The sequence below is a fragment of the Aplysia californica genome, unplaced genomic scaffold (assembly GCF_000002075.1).
Source record: "Aplysia californica isolate F4 #8 unplaced genomic scaffold, AplCal3.0 scaffold00088, whole genome shotgun sequence".
In the NCBI taxonomy this organism is placed as follows: Eukaryota; Metazoa; Mollusca; class Gastropoda; order Aplysiida; family Aplysiidae; genus Aplysia; species Aplysia californica.
Genome location: NW_004797358.1, coordinates 1,479,627 through 1,502,539, shown reverse-complemented (window position 1 = coordinate 1,502,539; position 22,913 = coordinate 1,479,627). Strand labels below are relative to the sequence as shown.

At 39.5% G+C, this 22,913-nt stretch overlaps 2 protein-coding genes across 2 annotated transcripts in view; one reads left to right on the top strand and one right to left on the bottom strand.

The window, feature by feature from the left end:
* Positions 1 to 4,784: 4,784 nt before the first annotated feature.
* LOC101852612 (RWD domain-containing protein 1) lies at positions 4,785 to 18,859 on the bottom strand. Its single transcript, XM_005094736.3, has 7 exons — positions 18,537 to 18,859; positions 11,835 to 11,912; positions 10,714 to 10,841; positions 9,417 to 9,560; positions 8,881 to 9,007; positions 7,492 to 7,554; positions 4,785 to 5,622 (listed from the first exon to the last, which is right to left on the bottom strand). Exons 1-7 carry the CDS (start codon positions 18,607 to 18,609, stop codon positions 5,501 to 5,503), a joined length of 735 nt encoding a protein of 244 aa, XP_005094793.1. The 5' UTR covers positions 18,610 to 18,859; the 3' UTR covers positions 4,785 to 5,500.
* Positions 18,860 to 18,984: 125 nt separating this feature from the next.
* Positions 18,985 to 22,913, top strand: part of LOC101852396 (trafficking protein particle complex subunit 3) — a 12,388-nt gene continuing 8,459 nt past the window's right edge. The window contains exon 1 of the mRNA XM_013080486.2: positions 18,985 to 19,211. Within this exon, the coding sequence (XP_012935940.1) occupies positions 19,170 to 19,211 (42 nt within the window). The 5' untranslated portion in view covers positions 18,985 to 19,169. The remainder of the gene's footprint in view (positions 19,212 to 22,913) is intronic.

Sequence of the window (22,913 nt, the reverse complement as noted above, 5' to 3'; positions counted from 1 at the left end):
GGACACTAGCACTAGCTAGCACAGGAACAATCATGCTATTAATTAGATGTTCTGGACTGCCAAGATGTTTAAGGCAGATCATAATTTTAACCGGGGTGCTATTATTAGCAGAAGACCACTGTTTTAAGTGTGACAAAAAGCGACTGACAAAAATAGGCTTGCTGATAGAATATCGTGGTGTTGTGTCGGAAGAAATCTCCAGATTTTTGTTGGAAGATGCTTGAGATTAGCTTTATTACTTTATTCTTATATTATAAACCTCTGAGATTTACAAAAATAACAGTTAATTAATCTTTTCCTTTTAGTGTATTTGGGGTTTTTTTGTGGTTTATATCTACTTTCTTGTACTTTGTTTATCAGCTTTAATTTTTCTCAGTTACTTTTGTTTTTGTTACAAGATGCGCATGTATTATGTGGGTTTAAAAAAATACATTGTCAACATCTGTCAACTTGTCTTTGTTTTGTATTATTTTTGCTGTGACCTTTCTTGCCTATCGCCTTTTTCTTAAGTTTCACTCTATGTTCAGTTCAAGGTTGAACAAAAGTGTTTTTAGGCTGATTTTTAAAAAATGTCAATTTATACTTTAAAGCAAACTTTTTTTTTTCGGTTATGTTTCCTGCTGTATTAATATCCATTCCTTTTAATATATGGTTCCTATGACTATGAGTTTGAGGCCTAAATAGTAGGTAGCGTAAACACGGCCTCGCGGGCACTCGCGGCCTTCCGACCGCGTGGTATCGGTAAAATTGGGGTAATTCCGATTGCTGTTTCTTTGCTCTTTCGCTATAAAACACCAAATGCCGTACACCTTGTAAAGGTTCAGCTTTTCCTTGTTACAATGGTGTAAGTTGTCTATATGTCCGATTTTAGGAGCTGGAGAATCGCCGACGAAAGCGAAGCCCCTCGCGGTCGGAATGCGAGGTCGGCCGGTTGAAAAATTAACACGCGTGCATTCAAATGCTTCGCGGAACGAGGAATGATTAAATACCGTCTTTTCATTGGCGGAGAACTGTAGAGCTTTAAATGGGCTTTCCCGTGATATAAGTTTAGCCTTTGGCGTCTTTATAGAAAGCTTTTAAAAATACCGTCAAAATGTTTAAAGATCCCTTTTTACACAAAATATGTATAATACCGACTTATAACAGGTATCAATTAAAAGATCAGTTCATTTTCTATTAGAATAAAGTTATTAACTTGGAATTATTTTTCATCAATCCTTCCGCGAGACTCGGAAAGCATGTGACCCCGCACGTGGGGTACACTACAGTGTAGAGCCGACTCTCTCGCCGCGGGGGCCGGTGCGGCGCCGGCGGGGTCAACGCTCGGTGTTTTTGTCGAAATAACGACAGATCATCGTGTTTGAGGCGATAAAATACTGATTTGTAAAGATCTCACAGTCTTTAAAAAAATTAGGCTCCATATATTTGTTATAGTGATTGTACTCTGTTAATGTGGAGATGTTTAGTGCACTTGGTACTCTTTTATTGTCTGTCAAACATGGGGTTGCAGCCTGTGACTGACTTCAACAAATTTGATCAAATTTTAAACAACTACAATTTTCTTAAAAATTGACGGAGAGGTTAAAGAATGGTACCAAGCTCAGTGGATATAGGCCTTTCAAATGGAACAGATAAATTTGGCATACAGCTAGTTTGAAAATTTAGTTTCTGGTACCTATAAATAGACACGTAGAGCTAGAGCATGTAGGGTACTACCTGTGTCTTTGACATAAAGGTTCTAGATTTTATTATTAGTATAGTCCACCTCCTGACAGGGTGCTCTTCATATTCTTGTTAATTAGTTTATATGCATAATATTGATTTTACATATTGAATAATTTAATTTGTTGATGAAATTGATTAACAGTGTTTGGTAACTTAACGTGTGATTGATTTCTGTCTATATTACTACCAATGAATCTCTCTGGGAGTGTGACGTGAATGTAATTAAATAGGTGTACGTTTTGTGTCCCTGCTCAAACAGATTTTCTAGTCTAAACATACATATTTTCTATAACAAGCCAGCTTTGAGCGTACCATACTTGGCTGCGGTATGTGAGTTACCTCTGGTTGAATCTCTGCATTTTGTATGTTTTTATTTTATGGCTTGGTGCTATTGGAAATGTCAGTTGAAGTTTTTGGCTCATAAAGAACTCTACAGTGGTGAGGCTCTTAACCTGGCTTGCACTTGCAGAGGGCATGAGTTTAATTCCTGGTTTACCGTTTAGGAGGAATTTTATATGCCATGCAAACTGGGTTGGCCCTGCTGATGCAGCTTGCTGCTCAGATCTAATCTGATTTTTATAAATTTGGTCATTAGGAATGTACAAACTTGTGTAGATCCTTTGTCTGGTGTGCCAGTCAAACTGGTTTTTGGTTCATGAAGTGTTTTGATCTTGAAGTCTTTTTTGAAAATTGTTAAAGACTTCATAAACTTTTTGGAAGATGTATAATGCCTTGTAATCTTAAGATGTCATGAATCTGTAGCTTTTTGTTTGCTGTTGCATGCAGAAGAGGTGATTTCGATTCCCATCGAAAGAAGTTTGTTTTATCAGGTTTCTCTCTTACTGTATCCCACTCAGTGATGTTAGTCCTGGGCAGCCAGGTCGAAGCAGCCTACCTAATAAATGATCTAAATTGTGTTGATGGGAGCATAAAATATTTACCATTGAGGTGTCCTGTGAGTTTTTCATAAACTCAAAAGTTGTAATCTACTGCCAGGGTTGAAGCTTTGCATTTGGTGTTCAAGTTATTTGCACAGACCCTTTGGTTTTTTTTGTTTCATTTAAGTTTTACTCCTGAGATAATATTTGCAAGCACAGCACTGGGTCCACTTAGGGTGGAAACTAAAATCTAGTAAGGAAGTCAAAAGCCAAGAAAATATTTGGTCATGCTCATATTGAAATAGTGAGCTTCGGCACCCTTTAAACAGTCTTTTTTAGATAAGTAAAATAGTTGTTTTTTTGTGAAATATAAAAAATCAATTTGTTTATGGACCTAATCATTCTAGAGAATTAGAGGGGATGGAAATTCCTACTTTTTTGTTGATCCGCTTGTTACCTACATATTATACCTATGTTGTGATAGTAAAACATTGAATAAACATAGGATTATCTTATAATATATATGCCAGTGTTTTATTGCTTTTTCTAACCTCATAAACTTATTATTATCATGATTTACACTTTACTCTCATCCAGTCATCTACTGCAATGTGCAAGCTGGGACCTGTACCTATATAAAAATCTTGTACTTGAAGTGAGGGTGGCATCTCAGTCATACCTCGTAACACCACCTATCATGGGATGATCAGGAAGTAGGCTGTGTAATGAGGTCCTTGAGCACATACTGCCCATTGTCAAGGGAAATGATTCTGCCATTACTACTAGATGAAATACAATATCCTGAGAGGCTTCTAACTTTTATTGCCCTGTGCCAAACTGCACCTGGAGAGTGATTTGCTGTTGTGACTCTCTCAGCGCTGCCCTCTCACCAGCATATGTTTTAGTAATCAGCAAATAGAAAATTAGTAATCTGGCTTTAAAAATTCATTATATGGCCATGGTTTTTGTCCTTTTCCATGGGGTGTCAAGAACAGGGGTTGTAGTCGAGTGTAAATGTAACATAAACAGAGACATGATGAACAAAAGAAGAGGTCTCGCCGGGCTCTCATTCAGTTCAGAACAGCTAAATCACAAATGTTTCAATTTTCAAACAATGATCCATTTTAAAAAGTATTCCCTGATTGGCCTAGGCTGTCGCCCACAACACAAAAGGCCAAGAATTTTCTATCGCCATGTCAACCTAATGTTTGCCTTACTCCTGGCTTTGGCACTTCTAAAGTCTAATGGGCTTTTTTAAGGGCAATGTGGCACTGAGCTACCACAAGTGCCCAATGCAAAGAGGGAGTAAAAGTTAACTGCACATGACGTAGTGACATAGACTATCCGGGTCAGGTAGCTGTTCTCCCTTTATTCACCGGGAAGGTTAGCAATTGGTTAGGGTAGACGAAATTTTTAAAAATCAGAATCAGGGGTATTACAATCATATTTTTGTAAAACTGAATAAAAATCTTAACTATTCCACCAAATTTGTAAAAATGGTCGGTGCATCCTCTTATAGATGATTGAAACAATAAATAAAAAACATATTAATGAATTAATTAACACATAGCAATGACAGACGTTTGGGCCTAACAGTAGGCTAGAAGACCTGTAGCCTATTTTTCTAAAAAGGACTGAAATAGTTTAAAATAAAGTTTGTGTGAACCATAAGGGCCTTCCCAGTAATTGACCTTATCATTCAATTTGACTGTTCTGGTCTTCTTTGGAACCCAAATGATTGCTTTCTGTAAGAAAAACTTTGTAGCAGTGTGGTTAAGTGGTAAGGCTCTTCCCCTTGAATGCAGATGTTTTACGACACTTGCAACACAATAAGGTCATATAAGTGCCGAAGATTAGAGGTGTTACAAAAGAGTAACAAACACAAAAAACAAGGAAGGGAGATAAAGCGATAGATGTTTGATAGGAAAGAAGAAGTAAACCACACCAGAGCACCCGCCAACCATCCACTCAGATGATGTGAGTATTGATTCCAACACGGGGAAGATATTCAATTAAATATATGTCTTTCAGTTGGGATCACACTCAGCCCGAGTGAATCCCAAACTTGACAAGGAGTATGGAAGCAGCCCCGACACTAAACTGATCTAAACTGAGGATGTGCCCGTGTCGGGGAAAATACAAGTAAAAGAACAAAACAATAAAAATTAATAAACTATGCCATTTGTACGAGCAAAACTATGACTTTTATTGACAACAGACAGGGAAGCGCACACATCAGTGGTATAGGGTTCATACTTCAAAAGTAATTAAAGAAGTAATTAAAGAAGGAAAAAAAGAAGCCAGGATCACTGAATTCAGCATTTAGGGATGAGAACCTTTTTCAAATACAAATGTTCTTTAAGGTTTCTGCAATCTTTCTTCTATTTTAAAAAAATATGTTTTAAAAAAACAAAAGTTTTTTTAAAGATTCTTCAACACAACAAAGGTGTTGAGTGCAAAACCAGCTAGATCTAGTCTGGGTACTTATTCACCGATAAAAGCTCTGTTAGCACATTTCTCACGCTCCTCAGCAGTTACCATGTGTCAACACAAGTGGCAAAGCCAAATGCAATGGCAACAAAAACATGTTTCTCTGACACGTCAAGTTTATGCCCAATACCTGCCACAAGTAACATTTCTTTGTTTAAGACAATTTCTCACTCAATAGCATCCATACATAGGCCTACATCAAATAAACAGTTTACATTTCTCATCACAAGGCACAAATGCTGCATTCAAAATAAATGCTCAATCAACATTCGCACAAAAAAAGACTGTCTCAAATATTTTCCATTTATGTGCAGTCATTACAACTCTCAAACAATGTCTTTACATTTCACACATTCACATTATCCTGTCACCACCATTCACTGCCTCCATATTCGTCAGAAGGTACATCAATCATCATCCCCTGGTGTATAGTCTGGATCATCATCGTCATCATCATCAAAATCATCATCCAAATCAAGATCACCCATGTTTTCAAACAAAGATTCGTCAACTTCCAATGTGTCCCCCTCTGAAAATAAAAATCATGAGAGATGTAAGTTTTATTTTGAATATCAAAGAGGCAAAGAACGAAAAGAAGAAAAATAAGTATGGTAAGGATTTTGCACCATCTTATGTTCATGAAATTTTTTTTAAAGTATTCTCTATTCAGCTTCAACAACTCCGCATCTGCCATCAATGTGTATTTTGAAAAGTGTTTTTCAAGAGCTTCTGCTCGGTAGACTGACTTACCGGTACCATTTTAACTCAATTAGTGCAAAAGTGCACCATGATCCATTATACTATATATAAAAAGAACAATAATTTGTTGACTCTAGTTTATTACTGACTGCAAATTAATTTGTTTTTAGAAAAGTAAGACATTCAATGACTAAAGTTGCAGTGTGGGAAAAAAAAATTAATGCAGACGTCTTATTTTTTCAGATCGGGTTCATAACTTCTTTTGATGGAAGAGACCTAACTAATGTGCTCATGGGCACATATATACATAAGAATGATATGCAATATATATATATATAAAAAGACTGAATCAGCCTTGAAATCCATCAACACAATATTCCATTAGTTTCACACTGCCCTTTCTCTTATCCCCCCACCCCCCCGTCTTGTAAGAAGCAGAATACAAGCTGTCAAACAAAGAACAGCCTTCAAGACAGCTGAAGGTCTTTTTTTTATCCATGTGCTATGGGATGTCCCTCTTTGAACAACAAAATACCAGCATCTATAGCGTAGTGGTTAGGCACTTTACTGTCGTACACAGGATACCCAAGTTCAATTCACGAGTGCGGAGAAATTATCATGGTCTTTCCGCGGGGGTGTTGATCCTATTAGCCCGAGATGGCCCTGACAGACAGGGTGAGAAGCCAGCCTCTCTATTTGATATAAATTGTGACAATAGGGGGCATAAAAGAACCTATATATGTAAAAATAATAATTTTTTAAAACAGCAAATTGACACATGCCAACCGTGAACCCTATTTCAAAACATTTCAGGCAAACAAACATTTGAAAGAATGCCTCCACATAACATTGCTTTGCAGGAGAGTGGGAAAAGGGGGAGAGAAAACAGATTACAGATATCTACTAGGATATCCTGCTTTGAACAAGATTATATTTATAAAGGCCAATACAATGCTTGCCAGTTTCTCTCTTGACTTCAGCCTTTCTAATTCATGAAGCCTCTTATAATTTGCTGCCCTCTGTGATTGTTTTTCTCCAACTGGTCTGTCAGGAGCTATACTCTCCCATGTCAAGGGATTAATGTTGAAGATCTTCAGAGACCTTTTCAGGGGGCCTTTGTAGTGTTTTTAGGTGCACCAGCTATACGTTTCCCTGAGAACAGCTTAGAATAGAATACTACCTTTGGGATTCTGAAATCAAGAAATTCCTGCGACATTGCCAGGCCCGCAACTTTGAGTACTTTTGAGCTTAAAGACTCTTGACATTTGCCTCTTTCAGAACTTGGGTGTCTAGTATTTTGTCCTGCCATTTCATGCCAAGAATTCTCCTGAGACATTTCAAGTGGATCAAGCTTCTTGGTATGGCTTTGGTACACTGTCCAAGTCTCAGCCACGAACAACAGGGTTGGGACGACAACAGAACTGTAGACTTTCAATTTTGTCTCTGTGGGAATGCCACAGAAGTCCCAAAGTCAGCTGCCACCTCACTCATCAGTTGCTGAAGGAATTTGATGGAGATGGACAACAAAGACAAAGGAAAAGATAGATAAGGGCAGATGTTTGACATGCGCAAAGGTTTTTCTTAAGTGAGAAAGAGCAGCGCAAACATCAAAATCACTCTGTCGTTTAAGTACAATGTGACTGATGGCAAGATAAAGACAAGACAATTAGAAGGCAAACACAGAGATTCCAGAACTCACCAGCTTGAAGGAATTTCACGTCAGAATCGTTCATGGTGTTATCTGATAGGAAAAGCGCTTTACCTGTCGAAAAGAGATCAAAATGCTTTTAAATCAAGCACTGGAATGTGCTAAAATTTCACTTTCTTAATTAGTTTCATCAAAGTTGACCTTAAATAGGGTACACTATAAAGATCCATGGCAAATATGTAGGCAAAAAAGCACCAACAATGGATAATTACACATTTTAGGCGACCAGACCCATGTCTTTTTCAGATTGGACTGTTTCTCACTCTTGACCATAGCTATCTGAAAGTGAAAGCTGACAGTGGAAGTTTCTTAACCCTTAAAGTGGCAGTAACGATAAAACTGAACACCAAATAGCGCCACCCCCCAAACAACAGAAAAATGGGATTATTATCTTGATAACATGTTTGACGTGTTTAATAAACTAGTCATTTAATTATTTATATATACAATAATTTCCACATAAAAACACTCGACACAAGAACCCTGTCTGTCTTAAGAATTCATTTCATTATAACAGAATTTTTCCTCCATAATCTGCATGCCTCGGATCCTGTCAAAAAATTGAAATACACTTAAGAATCCACTTTGAACTCAAAATGCAATTGGCTGGTGTGGTTTATCAAAGGAAGAAATCTACATTCTATGCAGTGCGATCTGTGTTTGAAAAGTTGTACTTAGATCTCTCTCTCTCTCTCACCCTCTCTCTGTGTTTGTGTGTGTGTGTGTGTGTGTGTGTGTGTGCGTGCATGTGTGTGAGAGAGCATTTTACATGCACTGCTGGATCAGACGCTACTTGTTAAATGCCTGAAATCTATTGTATGGTACACGACAAGGCTTGGGAGGGACTTATATATTATATTACTGCTCAGCTGCTGAGCAGATGCAGTACTCTATGTTTAGTGATAAGGCGGAGCAAATTTACACAAGTGGTTTCAAGGACCTTACAACCTTATCTGTAGTGTGTGTAAGCTGCTAGAACTTCTTTGAATCTAGTCAAATGAGGATGGGTGCTGGGTGGACAGGTGTGATCGAAGATAGACAGTATGGGGCTCATTGGGCTGTATGTTGTGTGAATTATGTTTGTGTTTGTGTGCATCACATTTGGTTTAAAGGGGCAAATAGTATGTTTATATACAGGCATTCTTTTAGGTACATTGAAAAAAACATAATGATTAGCATGGTGGCAGTATAACGGGAGCCGTTTAATGACTGGTGGGTGGTTGGCGGAAGTTCTGGTATGTATTCCTCTAATTTTTGGCACTTTCATAACTTTTTAATTGGGCCCTATGGTGTTGCAAGTGCCATAAAACTCTTATGAGCCAACCACACCAGAGCACCCACCAACCATCCACAAAGTAAACATTTGTAAGGCTTTTTTACCAGTAGGCTTTTTAGCAGCACTGTCATCATAGCCTTTCAGTCTTCTCATTTCTGCTATTTCAGCATCAAATTTCAATTTCCATGCCATGAATGTTTCCACTGTTACTCTTGTGCCTTCAAATCGTTTCTGTGAAAATGGAACAAAGCAAAAACACATAATAATATATATATATAAGGACAAAGACAAAATACATGATGTGTCCCATCTTTGATTTTAAAGTAAAGCAGACATAAACATCATTTAAAGTAACATTAAATGACTGAAGAATAACACCACTCATCCACTAAAAAAAAAAAATCAGGTTACACATGAAAGTGGAAAAAATTTGGTACCATAGGTCATCAGTATTTGTACACACACACAAACATTAGGAAAATTCTGCATAAACCATACTTTTTCACAGTAAAAAGCCAAAAAGAACCCCAAACAAACAAAGAAACTAAGTCAATCCAGAAACACACCCTCTGAAAATTTTTCCTCAGCATAAAAATTATAATTAAACATGACCTTAGGCTATAAAACAAATTGCACTTACTCTTTCTGCTTCCTCCTCTTCCCTCACTCGTCTTTCCTCCGCTTCCACCTTGTCTTTCGCTGCTTTCTCCATCATGTCAGTCATGTGTTCTTGTACAGCAGAAATAAGGGTGAAAATCATTGCCATTCCTAAATTTTCCTCTGCCTGAAAATACACCAAAAAAGAAAAACAACCAATGACATAGCAGTACTAACAAATGTGACCTACATTAAGAAAATGTCTGACAAGAACAAAAAGTGTTATGTCAGACATCATCAAGTCACATACAATACTACAGGCGAGCACAGATAGTTCCAACACGCAAAACTCAACTTCATGGACAAATCAAACAATACGCCATTTCCCGACTACATAGTTATAATTTCTTTGTATTGGCAGCACTAGATTTTTTAACACCCACGTGGGTGTCAAACAGCTCATTCGAAAAACCTGATCAAACTGTTCCACACAATTGTCTTAAATTCAAATCCCCAAGTGTGAGTACTGTTATTAGGTAACATGAGCTCACCAGACTCACCGCCACACAGCATGATTCTGGTATCGAAAAGCGATACCGTAACTTACTTGCATTGTGCATAAGGTGCTAGAACTTTTAAAAATCTAGTCACATGAGGATGGGTGCTGGGCGGTTAGGTGTGATTGAAGACAGACAGAGTGGTGCTTTGCTGGGCCATACGGAGTGTGAATTATGTTGGTGTTTGTGTGCAAATGAGTGTTCCATTGTGTGCGTGGTTGTTTGAATATAAAGGAATGGATCGGAGGGGTGAGTGGCGTGTTCTCACCAGTGTTGATTACATTTCTTTTGCTTTAACACCAAACAAGATGTATTCATTATCCATTCTTCTATTCTTTTTATCAATACCAGGAACTTTTCATGATGCCAGAGAGAAGAAAACTTAATCCTCTGTTGGTTACTTCCCTTGATTTTCTTCCATATATTTTTTTTCATTAATGTGACGTACTCGATTTATGGATGTGACAATGACATATTTTTTACAATTTTTTTTTTTTTATGCCTACAGTATAATGCCTCTAAATCAGACTGAATTCTTTGATAAGAGTAGGGTAATTCCGTAATTGTAAATACATATAATTTTGAACACATTGGTAAATCCCAATTCATTTCAAGCAAATCGATGTGAATCCATTGGCCTTTGTTGAAAGTTTTTGCTTTTACTATTCCAAGATAGAAATACCTTCCATTTACAACAAAGACTCTCCCCCCCCCCAAAAAAAAAATCCCCCATCATTCCCTCTCTCTCTCTCCCTCTCTCAATGACTGACTAAACTGACTTACTTGAGTCTTCATGAGATCCATGAGGGAATCTAGCTGTCCATCGTCCATGTTGTCATTAGACACAAACTCTATAAGCGGAGCACTGTCTGGGTAATCGGAGGTGTAAGAAAACTGGATCTCTGCAGACACTACAACACAAAGAAAAAAAATTAACCGTATTCTTTTTGACGAAAGAAAAGTCCCATTAGACAAAATAAAGTGGGGGAACAGAGAAGAAGAAAGTAAAGAATGGGGTGAGGGTTAGAGTGGAATTTTTAAATTTTCAAGTGACAACACGAATAATACATTTAAGCAATTCTTAAGACAACGATATACCACAATAATAACAAATCCATTTGAAAATTTGCTTCACCAGCCACACAAAAGGTGTTGCATCCTTAGTAAATTAAACAAATACCACATTTCACATATCCACCTGCTCTTGCCAAACAAACTGTTATGTCGACAATCTCTTTTCTTAAAGGCTTTCTTTGCTGTTATTCTCCAGTCTCCTATCAGTCACTATTATCTGCATCACTGATTTAACAAAACATTTGGTCACATATTAGTTACAGAACCATTACCAGTGGTTGCAAAACACTCTGCGGGTGGTTTAGTACATCAGATAAAGAGGCTCAAGTTACAAGACTCAAATTTCTGATAGAAAGGAAAAACACTTCCATTTCAAGATTTGCCTTTTAATAAAAATCCAACCTTCCCAGTGCGTAGAAAAATCTGACATTTTCAACTAAGTCAGTAAATCAGTAAATTTTTTAAGCCCACCCAAGCTGTATTTAGTGTTCAGACAGAAAAAAAACTAAATGTACAGATGTAAACAGGTAAAACTTTCAAAATGAAAAAAAAGTGCATTACTGGAAGCACTTTTAAATCAAAATCAAAGGAATCAGCCTTTGAGAGTGGGTCTGTACTTTGAATTGTACAATGCACCTATGTGTTACATATTTTCCTGCCTAAAACTAGCCAGAAACAGACGGCTTCTTAACTTATATCAAGAGGAAATAAAATTGTACAGAGGAAACCATAGGGTAGAGAAGGGAAACTGCATATGTTTTTAACTTTTCCAGAAAGAAACAAGGGAACTGAATACACATTGAACAAATATTAGAAATAAATACACTTACTTGCATGGTCAGGAAAATTTTCAGCATCTTGAGGTACAACTTTTATTTTGAACATATACTGGGGTTCTTCTTGTAAAACTGAAAAATAAAGGAAGGACATGTGATGAAATCAGCATTGAATATAAATGAAAATTTTTTTCACAATAAATTCTATACAACTTTATCTTTTGAAAATCAAAAAAACACATAGACATAAATTATACTAAGAATGGGTCATGGAGAAATTACTTTATCGAGTATCTCCATCTGTCAACTGAGATGAATAATTCCGCTCAGCTTTGGCACACCCAGACAAGCAGTATCAAAGCAGCAAGTCTCCTAAATTTATCTAAAGTTTCGATAGTCACGCAAAATGTTTACAATCATTTTTTTACTTCTAGTGGTCAAGAATATAAGTTTCACTGCTATTATCGCTACAAAAGAGAAAGTGTTTCCTGTATCGCATCAGCAAAACAAGAACTGTCAGAGATAGTATGGTGTACGAAATTGGACACTGGTTCTTCAAGCATCCAGTACTCTAGAACTAATTTATAATGTTTCAAAAAGACAAGGTGCACCCCAGCATAAAAATCAAAGATATCAACAGCATGTATACATGTGTTTACGAGGACTGACTCTGGATTTTTTTAAGTAAAAAAAAAATCAGCGCTTGACTACTGAACATTTTAAATCTAACTCGTTACCAGCTTCGTTAAATTTCTTATAACAGCATTAACATCTTATCTCTGGGGCTCAGAGGCAATTTCTTGGAATCAAAAGGAAATGCCCGTTATTTACAGTCCTTCCAAGAGTACATATTTTGATGCAAAAATCTTGAGCCTATGATAGCACAATGAGTATCAATTCATTTTTGTTGTTGGTTTACTTTTCCAGTCATCCCGTGCATTCAATTAGTATTGATGGTGCCAGTGCTAAATTTTGGTGGTAGTCATGGCAGGGCAGCCTTCTGTTAAGCTTGATAATGGCCACATATAGGGCTACCAGCCTCATAATGGTATACCAAAGTGGTCACTGTTTCCCACAATCTCAATCATAAAATCAAACTTATCTAGCATGAAAGCCGTATATGTGGGCACACCTCCCCACGTGTGAAATCAAAACTTCTTTAGGGTTACTCAGTGAGTCATTACCATTACCTCTGAGCCTAAAAATTGCATCAACATGTGAACAAATTAACTTATAAGCAGAGTGATAAAAACAATGTCAAAGCATCGCAAAGCACAGGTCGGGCCCAACCGTTAAGCTGTCAATGCAATGCAGTAGTACACCTCAAACTCAAGGAGACCTTGAAAAGCCGGGGATTCTTATTTTCTATATATGTTATATCATAAATTAAAATTCAACAAAATACAGGGCAGTCTAAATGGTCGATGACAGTCAAATCCCCCACAGTCAAAGACAAAAGTGGCCATTTTAAAAGGGTGAACGCTTTTACAAGATTACAAGATGTGACCGTAATGTAAAAAAAAAAAAAGAAAAACCCTCAACATCACAAGATGAGACAGTAAAAAGTTTGGTTTATGCATTGGCACTGAGTCCTGCCTGCCTTTCATGATATTTCATCCTAGAAAAACAGAGAATAAAATGGTTTGGCCCTATAACAACAAGCGCTCAGGCTACTAAGGAAGAGGAAGAGGAAGGCCACCCAAAAGGTGGATAGAGGAAGGCAAGGAAACCCTGAGGTATCCCAATTGAAAGAACCGCAGAGCTGGCCTACCACAGAAAACTAAAACTTCATCTCTCCTCGATGCTTAGGCCTACCCGACTAGGTATTTTTATAGAATCACTCCCGTCTCGCGTCACATCCACTACCGGAAGTAAGCTCCTACACCACTTTAGTGCCATCGGATGACGAATAAGGTCAATTTAGGTTTAAAGTTAAGGCTCAGTAGTCTTTTTGTTTATGCATGCTTTTGTAGTCATTTGGGGGGTTTCAGGGGGTCTCCCCCTGTCTAGCGAGTACAAAATAGCTGCGTAGTGGGGAGTGGGGGGGGGGGATTCAGGATGGTGTGCCGTAACATCTAAACTAACCATTTGCGTCATTTTTTTACGCCAAAATCGTGTTCTGGGCCCTAAAAAAAGCCCTAAAAGACTACAAAATAATACCCTTTATGAAACAGGAGTGTTTCTAAAAATTTACCCCTAACGGCAACACAAGATGAAAAAGTAAAAGTAATGAAGTCAATATTTGGGGAGGAATTCCGTAACGAGCGACCACTATACAGAGTAGAATAGAGGGTTGGGGTTAGGATCAAGGTTAGGCTAGGGGTAGGGGCAGAGGTAGGGGTAGGGTAGGGGTAAGGTTAGGGATTGGGACAGGGTCAGGACTCTTCTTTATTCTATTGGCCAGCTCTATTCAGACTCGAGTCGGATTAGATCTTTTATCTATGCGGACTCGAGTCTGAATATGGGTTTTATCTAGGCCTATTCGGACTCGGGTCCGCAAAATATATTTTATTTATTCTGACTCGGCTTCTTCTTAGTGAGTTATGTGAGTGTACGGAGGTTACATACTGTCGTCGGGGAATATTGCGTGAAACCAGAATTAGAACTAAATCTAGAATTGCCTACTAGGACTGTGTAATTGTGCCAAAGTCAAAAGACTGCACTCTAATTGGCCAACGGCAGTGTCTAAGAGTACAGTCAAACCTGTGTAAGACGGCCACCCATTGTCAAGGAGAAAAGTGGCCGTATAAGACAGGTGGCCGTCTTAGGCAGGACTGATCAAAATGAAGAAAACAAACCATTCCTGTCTGATTTCCCAACTGATGGTAGCCGCTTTGTTGTTAATGTTGTTGTTTTCGCTAGGTTTTTTTTCTCTTTTTTTTTCTCTTGTTGCTGCTTTTGTGCAAGGGTGACAATAAAACGAAATGTGTAAGACAATCAGACAAGGAGTAGGAGGACCGAGTGCCATGGTAAAAAAAACACATGGGTTGTCACCGCTTGGAGAACAGGCGACGCTTCTGCAACAACTTCATGTTGACGTCCATTGTTACTTTGTTACAGACTGGGTAAACAGTGACCACTCATCTCACTTAGTATTTGTGTATGAGTTCTGGGCGGGGCTTATGGGTTATAAGGGATCACATGCTTCCCTCATCAGCAGTTGAAAATGTATTGTTACCTATTGGTCAACAATGGGAGGGGCCTACGCAACATGATCGGTTGGAGGGACTACCTAACAACATCAACAGGTGATTGAATTATGATGGCTCGCCCACAACGCCAGGGGTCAGTGCAAGATTTCTGACAATTAATGGAGTCACTAAGGTGGCCGTCTAAGACAGGTGTTATTGCTTTGTGTGATAGGAGTTGTGTGGTAAAATATGGTGGCCATGTTGGACAGGTGCCCGTTTTACACAGTTAAATTATATAGAAAAAACGCAAGGGGGGAAATGGAAAGTGGCCGTTTGTACAGGAGGCCGTCTTATAGAGGTGGCCGTCAGGACAGGTTCGACTGTACACGGTAACCGACAACTCAGGGTCTTTCCACCACCACTACAGCATCATCATTACTTCCACCACATTTGTCTTTCCACATGTTTAATTTCATTTTGTTGCGTTATAGTTTTTCTGTAATTACTTTTTTTTAAAATCACATCGCACAAAATCGACAGCTGTGGCCTCTTCCCAACACCTCTTCCCCCAGCAAGCCGAGAGTGTGTGATCGGTACAGATCTATGCTAGTTAGTAGTAACTGGATATTAAAGCTCACGTCTCGATTATTATCATAATAATAACGAAATTTATCATAAATGCTGGAAATATTTACGAACAAGGGTCGGAAGTCGGAACGGACATCATGTTGGACTCAATTCAGAGTCTGAATATTATTACTTTGGTATCGGACTCGAGTCCAAATAGATAGTCACCTTACAAGTACAGTCAAACCCTTGTAAGACGGCCGCCCAATGTCAAGGAGAAAAGTGGCCATCTTAGGCAGGACTGATCAAGATGAAAGAAACAAACCATTCCCATCTGAGGTTCCAATCAAAAGTAGCTGCATGGTTGTTGTTTTTGTTGGTTTGTATTTTGTTTGTCCCCAACAACAAAAATTGACAGAAAAACAACACATCAGAACAATAACAAGAAAAAAAATTACACACTAACAAAATAAAACACCACAAAGAATCAAAGAGGGAAAAATAAAAGTAACTGTAACGTATTAAACAAATCAACGTGGTGACAACAAGTGAGAAAGAGACTAAGTGAAGCTAAGTGAAGTTTCTTTCAAAAGTAAAGAGGTTCGGTTTCTTTCTTTTTTTTTTTTTTTTTTTAAATTTGACTTTTATTCCCCGACCAAAAAATGCCAAAATGCCAAAAAATCGAGCCACGATTGAATGATCGCGGCCGTGACAAACGCAGAAGCTAGTTCTATGTGTCATTATCAATAACCCTCCACGTAGATCTAGATCTAGACAGCACACGAGTGAACACAACACATTAAATTTAAGAGCAGCACCCTTCATAGGCAACACGTCATATCTATAGCGAAAAACTGTTTGGAACTGTAGCATTTCTTTATATAAAAAATATTTACTGCTGACATTTTTGGGACCGATTGAACCATACAGTATACGAACAATCTTTGGTAGGTCTATACTCTATATAATATCCAAAATTTGCGGGAAAGGATGTGATTTCAGAGTGTGCGGAGAAATAGTGCCCAGCTTTATTTTCCAGAACGTTCGGAGAAATAGTGCCAGCCAAAACAAAATGTATCAGACGAGGAAGACCGAGTGCCATGTTAAAACAAAGACATGGGTCACCACCACTCGGAGAACGAGCGACGCTTCGGTCACAAGTTTTGGTTGACTTCCATTGTTACTTCGTTACTGACCGGGTAAACAGTGACCACTCATCTCACGATTTGTGCATGAGTTCTGGGCGGGGCTTACGGGTTATGAGGAATCACACGCTTACCTCACGAGCAGCTGAAAATTGGTACCTATTGGTCAACATTGGGAGAGGCAACATGATCGGTTGGAGGCACTACCTAACAACAATGACAGGTGATTGGATTATGACGGCTCACCCACAACGCCAGGGGCCAAAGCGCAATTTATGACAAAACGTAATGGAGTCACTAAGGTGGCCGTCTAAGACAGGTGTTATTGCTTAGTGTGATAGGGGTTGCCAAAAATGTGGTTGCCGTCTTATAGAGGTGGCCGTCAGGGCAGGTTCGATTGTACAGTCAAACCTGCCATGACAGCCACCTGTAGACACGGCCACTTTCCAATTCCCCCTTGCGTTTTTTCTATATAATTTAACTGTGAAAAACGGGCACGTGTCCCACGCGGCCGCGGCCACCATATTCTAACCTACAACCCCTATCACAGTAAACAGTAACACCTGTCTTAGACGGCCATCTTAGTGACTCCATTACGTTTTGTTATAAATCATGCATAAGTCATCATGTAGCGTAGGCCCCTCCCACTGTTGACCTATAGGCAACAAATTTTTAGCTGCTGGTGAGGTAAGCATGAGATCCCTCATACCCATAAGCCCCTCCCCAGAACTCATACACACAAATTGTAAGTGAGATGAGTGGTCACTGTTTTCCCAGTCCGTAACACAATGGACGTCAACATGAACTTGTGACAGAAGCGTCGCTCATTCTCCGAGTGGTGGCGATCCATGTGTTTGTTTTTCCATAGTGCTCGGTCCTCCTTGTCTGACACATTTCGTTTTATTGTCACCCTTGCACAAAAGCAGAATGTGAGTCGTGAATCCGGCTTCCTGTCCTGCCTCACTCGTGACTCGCTTCAGGCTGGGTAGAGACCGGGATCACTTCGGGCAAAAAGGCGTTTTGTGCAGGAGCCGAGTTTTAATCTTATGATGAATTTGAGGCCGGCCTGAAAAGTTATAGCGCTTCTAATAAATGTTTATTTATCAAGAGGTCATCAGAAGCAATTAAAGATGGCTCGTTAGCATGTGTCGGGGTCGGATGGGCGGCCTGCACACGTGTGGCTGTGTGCGTGTCGGGGAGGGTGGTGGGGGGCACTATCGGTCCGGGCTTTGAACGTCGCATAAGCGTCGGTCTTTTTCCCCCCGGCAACTGATCATTATTACAATAATAAGCTAGTCTTGACGTAGATCTACGTAATGAATTGTGCGCTGGTCTATGGAATCAAAAGTTGCCGTATGCTCAGCTCTACATTCTACATAGCAACACAACTTTTTCTTGGTAAACAATCGATATGACACAGGCTTGTGTATTTGAACGAATCGGTCTTTGTTTGTTTTTTACACAGCTCATAATATGCCAGGTGGTCTGCTAATCTTCAATTATTCGAGTCCGAATAACGACGGCCAAAGCAGAAACAAAAGAATAAGAAAAAAAACCCAGCGAAAACAACACAACAACAATGCGGCTACCTTCGGTTGGGACCTCAGAAAAGAACGGTTTGTTTTCTTTATCTTGATCAGTCCTGCCTAAGACGGCCACCTGTCTTATACTGCCACTTTTCTCCTTGACAAAGGGTGACCGTCTCTCGCATGTTCGACTGTTTTGTATTTGTTGGGGGGGGGGAGGGGGGGTTGCTCCTTCACAGCCCAGAAGTCCTCCCAATATTTGTGTAAAATGGATAATATGAATATCTAGCCAGGCTATACAATTCAATAGGCTACCTGATCGTGAGGCGGTAGTGAAAGTAAAATAATACTGAGGCTGTAACATTCTCAGTCTGCCAATGAACTTACTTTCGATTTCGTCTGGATAAATGGACTGAAGAGCTTCAATCTCATTTTTCTGGTCTTCTGCATAGTCTGTCATCTTGAAATCACGCGTGAAAAGCTTACATTCGTTTTTTTAAAAACCCTGAGACCAACTGATATGAGTCCAACTTGAAAGACAGAATCATGCTTTCACCGGCATGCTGCAGTCTGTCAGTTCCATCAACATTGAACAGAAAAGGCCTACTGCACACTACACACTCTGGCTTTCCCGTTCCGAGTTCCCGTTCTTTCTTGCCAAATAATGTGGTCTGAAGTCTGAGCACAGTTGTCTCCCATCCAGCGGCTTTCCCCTTGTAACGTCATTTGTGATTAGTCTTTTCCATTACAAATAGCCAATCATAGAGAAGTTTTTATCAAGAAAATGGTGATCAAATAATGTTGTTTACTTCCGGGGTTGACGCCTTCTCTTATTTGCCTCCCTTGCATTGCTTTCGCAGGGGCCGTCTGCTGTTTCAAGCTCATCGGGACAGTTCAGAGGGCTTAGTTATGAACTTTACTGTTATTTAAATTCTGGATATTGTACATTTTGGACAGTCGATCTGCTTTTCATCGTATATCACAGTTTCCAGGCTGATATAGATCTAGTGATATTCTACAATGTCTCGACAAGGGAATCGCGCTGGTGATCCCAGAAAAGTGGTACGACCGTGTTGTTGTTATGAACTCCCGACTCCTGACATTACTTCTGACAATTCGTAATGAAAATGGCAATGCCGATGTCAATGTGACTGACTTTTAGGTCTTGTTTATAATTTTATCATCTTGTTACAGACTTGGGCAATCATCCTCTAGATCTAGATGTAGATATCTTAGATCTAGATGTGCCTGTTTTATTCACATTTTGCTGGATTCGTGTATAAATTGAGGGTGAGTGAGGGATTGGGTAGTCTTAAAACACACAGGTTACCGTAAAAGGGGTTAAATCTGTTGTAAATGGTGCTTATCCTCTATATATTTAAACAAGTAGACAGGCGGGAAAAGGTAGCGTGTTGGGGATAGACCTCGGTGACACATAAATTATAAATACCTGGTCCCCATTGTGACTGTCGGTTCAGTTTGGTTGAGCTAGCTAGATTTTCCTCCATGATGGAAGAAAAGCTACCGTCCTGGCAAAACTGATGGAAATCAACAATGACCTTCATAAACAAACGAATTGTGGGGCATTGTGGTAAAATCAGGTTCTTGTCAAAATAATAAAAACCAAGGAACTAGATCTAGATCTATAGACACCTGCCCTTGGTACGACCGTGCCCTGAGCGCGACCAGTTCCCCATTTTTCCTTCTGTGCAGCTCGTGTGCAATCTGTTTTATTAGAGTTACATGCCTTGTCTAGTTCCACTTTTGGTAAATCCTTTTCCAAGAACGTCAGTCGTCTACTAGTGCAGCAGTCGAGTTCGAAGTGAAAGGCTTATTTATCAGAAACATTCTTAGAGAAGTTTTCTTCAGTTACTAAACTAGAGTAGCTGGCCCAACCCGCGACCACTTGTCTCTGTACCCTCTGTTATCAATAAGATAATTGTTTTCATCATGATTTGATAAAGAAATGATTTTACTAACCCTTAAATGGTGTACTAACAACTTTCTTGCTCCTGTCATATCTGTACGCGCATGGTCGCACCTTGTTCCGTTTGCGGTCGCGCTGAGGGCATGCGGTCGCGCCAAGGGCAGAGCATTAACATGTTAAAATGCGAAATCTGAGAATGACGTTTTGGAATGATTGACGATATCACAGTATAAACCGGAAGTTGACACACTGAAGCGGCCCTGAACATGGATTGCATGACCTATTTTGCTGACAGAGACCGCTGAGAAGCGAAATACGACAAGTGGTCGCGGGCTGGGCCAGGTACTCTAGCATTTTTCCGCGGGTTGGGCAATTTTTATCAAATTTTAGGTGTTTGGCTAACTCTTTAGCTAGATCTAAAATCTAGATCTTATATGTTGGGCGCGATCTGTCGAGATCGCGCAGCGCATTTGGTTGATCGAGGAAACGCGCGACAATCCATCGATTGTTGCGCATTCTGTTGATCAGCAGATTGCGCAGCGCTTTTTGTCGATCCGTTTGGTTGCGCATTCTATAGGCCTAGATCTTACCCCTGAGTTTTGTACATGTTTTATTGTCGTCCGGAGTGTAATTTAGTTTCACTCTCCAAAGTCAAACCGAAACTGAATGGAAGTAACTGGAAGTCAGGGTTACAATAACCTACTACATCGCAATATCGGAAGTTGAAATCAGGGTTATAGGTCGGTGAGTATCACTCCGAACACGTATTCAATATGGAACGGTTCACGGCGATAATGGAGAAAGAAGCGCAGTTATTGTCTAAAAATCCTGTGTCTGCGTTACTGACAAAAGAGAAGTTTGAAGGGGCTCTCGTGGCCTAGAGGTTAAGGTGTTGGCCTCTCATTCAAAGGTCCCGGGTTCGAAAAGCGACCAAAAAAATTTTCTTCTCTAAAATTGTCTCCTTTCACCTCCTTTCCTGCTCTCTAGCAATGTTCTGTTGTCTGCTTTCATTTCCACTTTCTGCCCCCGCCACTTCACCTCCTTTGCCCCCTCCTCTGGGCTCCTGACTCTTTCTGCAGCCTTTCTACTGCTACTCCTTGGCTCCTTCTTACTGCTGTCTTTCTGCCACACCCCTGATCTTCTGGTAGGAAAGATCTACACCTAGCCTTCTCGGACAAGGGCGAAAAATCCCGGAGGGCCCGTGTGCAAGTTGCGCACGTTAAAGATACCTTGGTGGTCTAAAATCGATAAGAGTAGGCTTCGGCCGCCACCCGGGCAAAATTCAAAATTTCCTACCAACTGAAAATATTTAATGTATCCCGCGCGCTCATATGACCTATGCAGTTGCGAGCGCCGTAAAACACTTTACAAAAACACACAAAAAAGAGAAGTCTGACATTATTGTTGTGCATTCTGTTGATCAACAACAATTTATCAAAAGCCATTATATCTTGACCGTATTTGGAATACCACGTGAAGTACCCAGCCAATCAAATCCGTCCCAATACTGAGTGCAGGTGCTCGATTTAACGTCATGTCAATTTATCTACCTCACTCAACCGTCAACACTTTAAGTTCAACACACAACTCTTCTTGAAAGCAAACAACAGGATGCTCAAAGACTGACATGCTCAGTAAACCAATTTTCTTTTTTTTTAAAATTCACTTCATCATCATAGTGACATACACATAGTTAATCAACAGAATGCGCAGTAAATATATATTTCACGGATCGACAAAAAGCGCTGCGCGATTTGCTGATCAACAGAATGCGCAACAATCGATGGATTGTCGCGTGTTTCTTCGATTAACCAAATGCGCTGTGCGATCAATGGATCGCGCAAATTGACAGATCAGGCCCAACATATATATATCGATTTTTAAACATATTTCAGTGTAGATTTTACTTTAAAACATTTTTAAGCATAAAAATGTAAAATTGTAGTTCCCAAGGACACTATGTGCAGCTTTATAACCTCACCAACCAAAATTTTGCCACATTTTTTTCTCGCTAATTTTATCTCCGATACCTGGCGACTCCCACCTCCTTTAACTGATTCCGTCCATGATTTTTTCAGGCTCTGGACAGAATTATTTTTCTTTGTTCAGTTTTAGACCTGGGGTGCATCTATTAATGCATTACTGTGAAGCTCTAAGTTACTCTAATAGGTATTGTCATATATACCAAAGTGATGGGGAATCAATAGAGAAATCTGTTTTTATCAATAACAATGACCTATAATCTGTTTGTATTGTACTCTCCGCCAGACAAAAACGAATGAGAAAAAAAAATTGCACAACACCTCTTCGAAAATTTTGACTTACCGCATTTTCTCAGCTCTACAAGTCCTTATAATCCATAGGAATCAACAAAAAATTGTAGCGATATCACCCTAGCACACATTTTTATGCAAGAATTTTACAAATTTAGTTGAATATCTTTTTTTGAAGAGCCTTTTTCTTATACCAGGCTCCGTGTTAAATTTACCCTTAGATCTAGCCTACATCACGACAACAAAACAACGATTTTTGCAAGAATTTCGCGGAGTTTCAGTCGATATTGGCGCTCAGAGATTGAGGTCAGGTTTGTTTAGCCTGAAGAGCTGGTCATCTGTTCGTTGGCCCGCACGAAATCCTGCTTGGTTGCTGTCCAGGACACCGGTTGTTTCCAACCACCAGTATAGGCGGTGGTTGACCATTCTCTCTGCTAGTTTCCCGATGCATGAGGTGAGTGAAATGGGTCGATAGCTTTTCATTTCTTCAGCAGGTTTTCCTTTCTTGAGAATGGGTGTGATGATGGCGTTTCTCCATGCTCTGGGGATGGTGTTTTCATTCCA

Coding starts and splice junctions, on each gene's coding strand:
- LOC101852612 (XM_005094736.3), bottom strand. CDS start 18,609: ATGACAGACTATGCAGAAGACCAGAAAAATGAGATTGAAGCTCTTCAG. Junction 9,561..10,713: donor TGGATCTCATGAAGACTCAA/GTAAGTCAGTTT, acceptor GTGTATTTTCAG/GCAGAGGAAAATTTAGGAAT. Junction 9,008..9,416: donor AAGAGGAGGAAGCAGAAAGA/GTAAGTGCAATT, acceptor CCATTTTCACAG/AAACGATTTGAAGGCACAAG.